The sequence below is a fragment of the Bombus pyrosoma genome, unplaced genomic scaffold (assembly GCF_014825855.1).
Source record: "Bombus pyrosoma isolate SC7728 unplaced genomic scaffold, ASM1482585v1 HiC_scaffold_4726, whole genome shotgun sequence".
NCBI classification, from domain to species: Eukaryota; Metazoa; Arthropoda; class Insecta; order Hymenoptera; family Apidae; genus Bombus; species Bombus pyrosoma.
Genome location: NW_025219986.1, coordinates 769,985 through 773,175, shown reverse-complemented (window position 1 = coordinate 773,175; position 3,191 = coordinate 769,985). Strand labels below are relative to the sequence as shown.

Here is a 3,191-nt window from a genome sequence, read left to right as displayed (position 1 = left end):
TGAATGTATCTCTGATGATACTGGTGATATGCGGATAATTCGATGCGTTTTATACTCCCCATATGATGCGAAACACATGGAGCGGCATCCGGTTTGCGCTATGTCAACTCTGGTTTAGGTCAAATCCAGCGTATTTACAGTTTTGCACATTCTGTCCTAAATATAGAAATCAAGGTATCTCCGCTTCTATTTTTCAAGTTTTAATATTCAATTGAACATATTACCGCTGTTATTTTAGATTTGCTGACAAATCGATATGCCATATACTCCACATTTGCTGCCAAATACAGAGCACGACATCCGGTTTGCACTTTGTTAACTCTAGTCTATGTCAAAACCAGCGTAGTTCCCGTTTTGCATATTCAAGTTTGAATATTCAATTCAAAGTATCTCAGCCTCTATTGGTGATATGTCGCTAATTTGATGCGCCTTATGCTCTCCATATGCTGCCTAATACGGAGCACGATATCCGATTTGGGCGATGTCAACTCCGGTCTAGGTTAAGACCAGCGTATTTCCAGTTTTGTATATAAAAGCTTGTATATTCATCCAATTGTATTTCCGGAGCTATTGGTGATATGTCCATAATTTGATGAGCATCATGCTCTCCATATGCTGCCAAATACAGAGCACGACATCTGGTTTGCGATACGTCAACTCTGTTCATGGTCAAATCCAGCGTATTACCAGTTTTGCATATTAAAGCTATAATATTCATCTGGACATACCTCTGCTACTATTGGTGATATGTCGACAATACAATGCGCATTATAGGCCACATTTGCTGCCAAATACAGAGCACGACATTCGGTTTGCGCTATGTCGAGGCTGATCTAGGTCATATCCTGTGTATTTCCAGCTTTGCGTATTCAGACTGTAATATTCAATTGAACGTTTCTCAGCTGCTATTCGTTATCTGTCGGCATCAGAACGCGCGTTACGCTCCACATGTGCTGCCAGTAAAGAGCACGACATCCGGTTTGCGCTACGTCAACTCTGGTCAGGTTTAAGACCAGCGTATTACCAGTTTTGCATATTAAAGCTTTAATATTCATCAGGACGTACCTCCGCTACTACTGGTGATATGTCGACAATACAATGCTCATTATAGGCCACATTTGCCGCCAAATACAGAGCACGACATCCGGTCTGCGCCATGACAACTTTGGTCCAGGACAAATCCTGTGTATTTGCACTTTTGCATATTCAGACTGCAACATTCAATAGGACGTATCTACTTCACATATTCACATAGGCGTGTTCTACTTCACATATGCTGCCAAATACAGAGCACGACATCCGGTTTCCACTATGTTAACTCTGGTCTAGGTCAAGACCAGCGTATTTCCACTTTTGCATAATTAAGCTTGAATATTCATCTGAACGTAACCCCGCTGATATTGGTGAAATGCGGATAATTCCATGCGCTTTATACTCGCCATATGATGCAAAATACGTGGAGCGACATCCGGTTTGCACTGTGTCAAATCTGATCACTGCCAAATCCTGCGTATTTGCAGTATTGCACATTCGGGCTTCAATATTCATCTGAACGTATCTCCGCTGCTATTGGCGCTTTGTTGATAATTTGGCGCCATTTACAATCCCGACATGCTGCCAAATACATGGAACGACAGCCTGTTTTCGCTACGTCAACTCTGTCCTAGGTCAAGACCGGCATATTTCCAGTTTTGCATATTCAAGCTTGAATATGCATTTGAACGTATCTCCGCTGCTACTCGAGATATGTCTACAATTCTGTGCGCGTTATACTCCACATATGCTGCGAAATACGTGGTACGACATCTGGTTTGCGGTATGTCAACTCTGGTCTAGGTCAAGACCAGCGTAGTTTCAGTTTTGCATATTCAAGCTTGAATATTGATTTGAAGATATCTCCGCTGCATTTGGTGATATGTTGATAATTCGATGCGCGTTATTCACCTCATATGCTGACAAATACACAGCACGACATTCGGTTTGCGCTATGTCAAGTCTGGTCTAGGTCAAATCCAGAGAATTTGCTGTTTTGCACATTCTGTCCGAAACATTCAAATCGAGGTATCTCCGCTTCTATTGAAGATATGTCGACAATTCGATGCGCCTTACACATCACATATGCAGCAAAGTACAGCGCAAATCCTCTTGTTTACTCTGTGGAAACTCTGGTCCTGGACAAATCCAATGGTATTACATTTAAGAATATTTAACCTTTAATATTCAATTGAGCGTATTACCGCTGCTATTTTAGGTTTGCCGACAAATCGATGTGCCATATACTCCACATTTGCTGCCAAATACAGAACACGACATCCGGTTTGCACTCTGTTAAATCTGGTCTAGGTCCAGACCAGCCCAGTTACTGTTTTGCATATTCATGCTTCAATATTCAATTGAACGTATCTCCACTGCTATTCGAAATATGTCTTTAACCCCGTGCGCGGTATACTCCATATATGCTACAAAATACGTGGAATGGCATCCAGTTTGCGCTATGTCAACTCTGGTCTAGGTCAAGACCAACGTAGTTTCAGTTTTGCATATTCAAGCATGAATATTCATCTGAACGTGTCTCCGATGCTATTGGTGATATGTCGACAATTCGATGTGCGTTATACAGGTCATATGCTGCCAAATACAGAGCACTACATCCGCTTAGCGCTATGTGAAGCCTGATCTAGGTCTAATCCTGTGTACTTGCATTTTTGCACATTCGGTCTTCAATATTCATCGATTTGTCGGCAATTCTAAAATAGCAGCGGTAATACGCTCAATTGAATATTAAAGCTTAAATATGCTTCAATGTAATACCATTGGATTTGTCCAGGACCAGAGGTTTCACAGAGTAAACAAAAGGATGTGCGCTGTACTTTGCTGCATATGTGATGTATAACGCGCATCGAATTGTCGACATATCACCAATAGTGTCACGTCCCGCGCTACGCACGTGACGTAACGAAAACTACAATAAGTAAATTACATGAGCAGTCATTTTAACACACAATAAACTAAAAAGATTATAAAAATAATAAAATAAAATAAAACACTAACAAAAGATTAATCAAATGTAGACGCACGTGATACTATTACATAAGGGCGACTAACGATTTGGAATATACGTACATATATAAGAAACGCGAAGATACATCAAATAGAATCAATTAAAAAACTAATTAATAAACTATGATTAT

General features: G+C 40.5%; 1 protein-coding gene across 1 annotated transcript; it reads left to right on the top strand.

The window, feature by feature from the left end:
* Nucleotides 1-1,874: 1,874 nt before the first annotated feature.
* On the top strand, nt 1,875-3,184 carry LOC122577501. Its single transcript, XM_043748836.1, has 2 exons — nt 1,875-2,187; nt 2,252-3,184. Exons 1-2 carry the CDS (start codon nt 1,950-1,952, stop codon nt 2,341-2,343), a joined length of 330 nt encoding a protein of 109 aa, XP_043604771.1. The 5' UTR covers nt 1,875-1,949; the 3' UTR covers nt 2,344-3,184.
* Nucleotides 3,185-3,191: the final 7 nt, after the last annotated feature.

Coding starts and splice junctions, on each gene's coding strand:
- LOC122577501 (XM_043748836.1), top strand. CDS start 1,950: ATGCTGACAAATACACAGCACGACATTCGGTTTGCGCTATGTCAAGTC. Junction 2,188..2,251: donor GGTCCTGGACAAATCCAATG/GTATTACATTTA, acceptor CTGCTATTTTAG/GTTTGCCGACAAATCGATGT.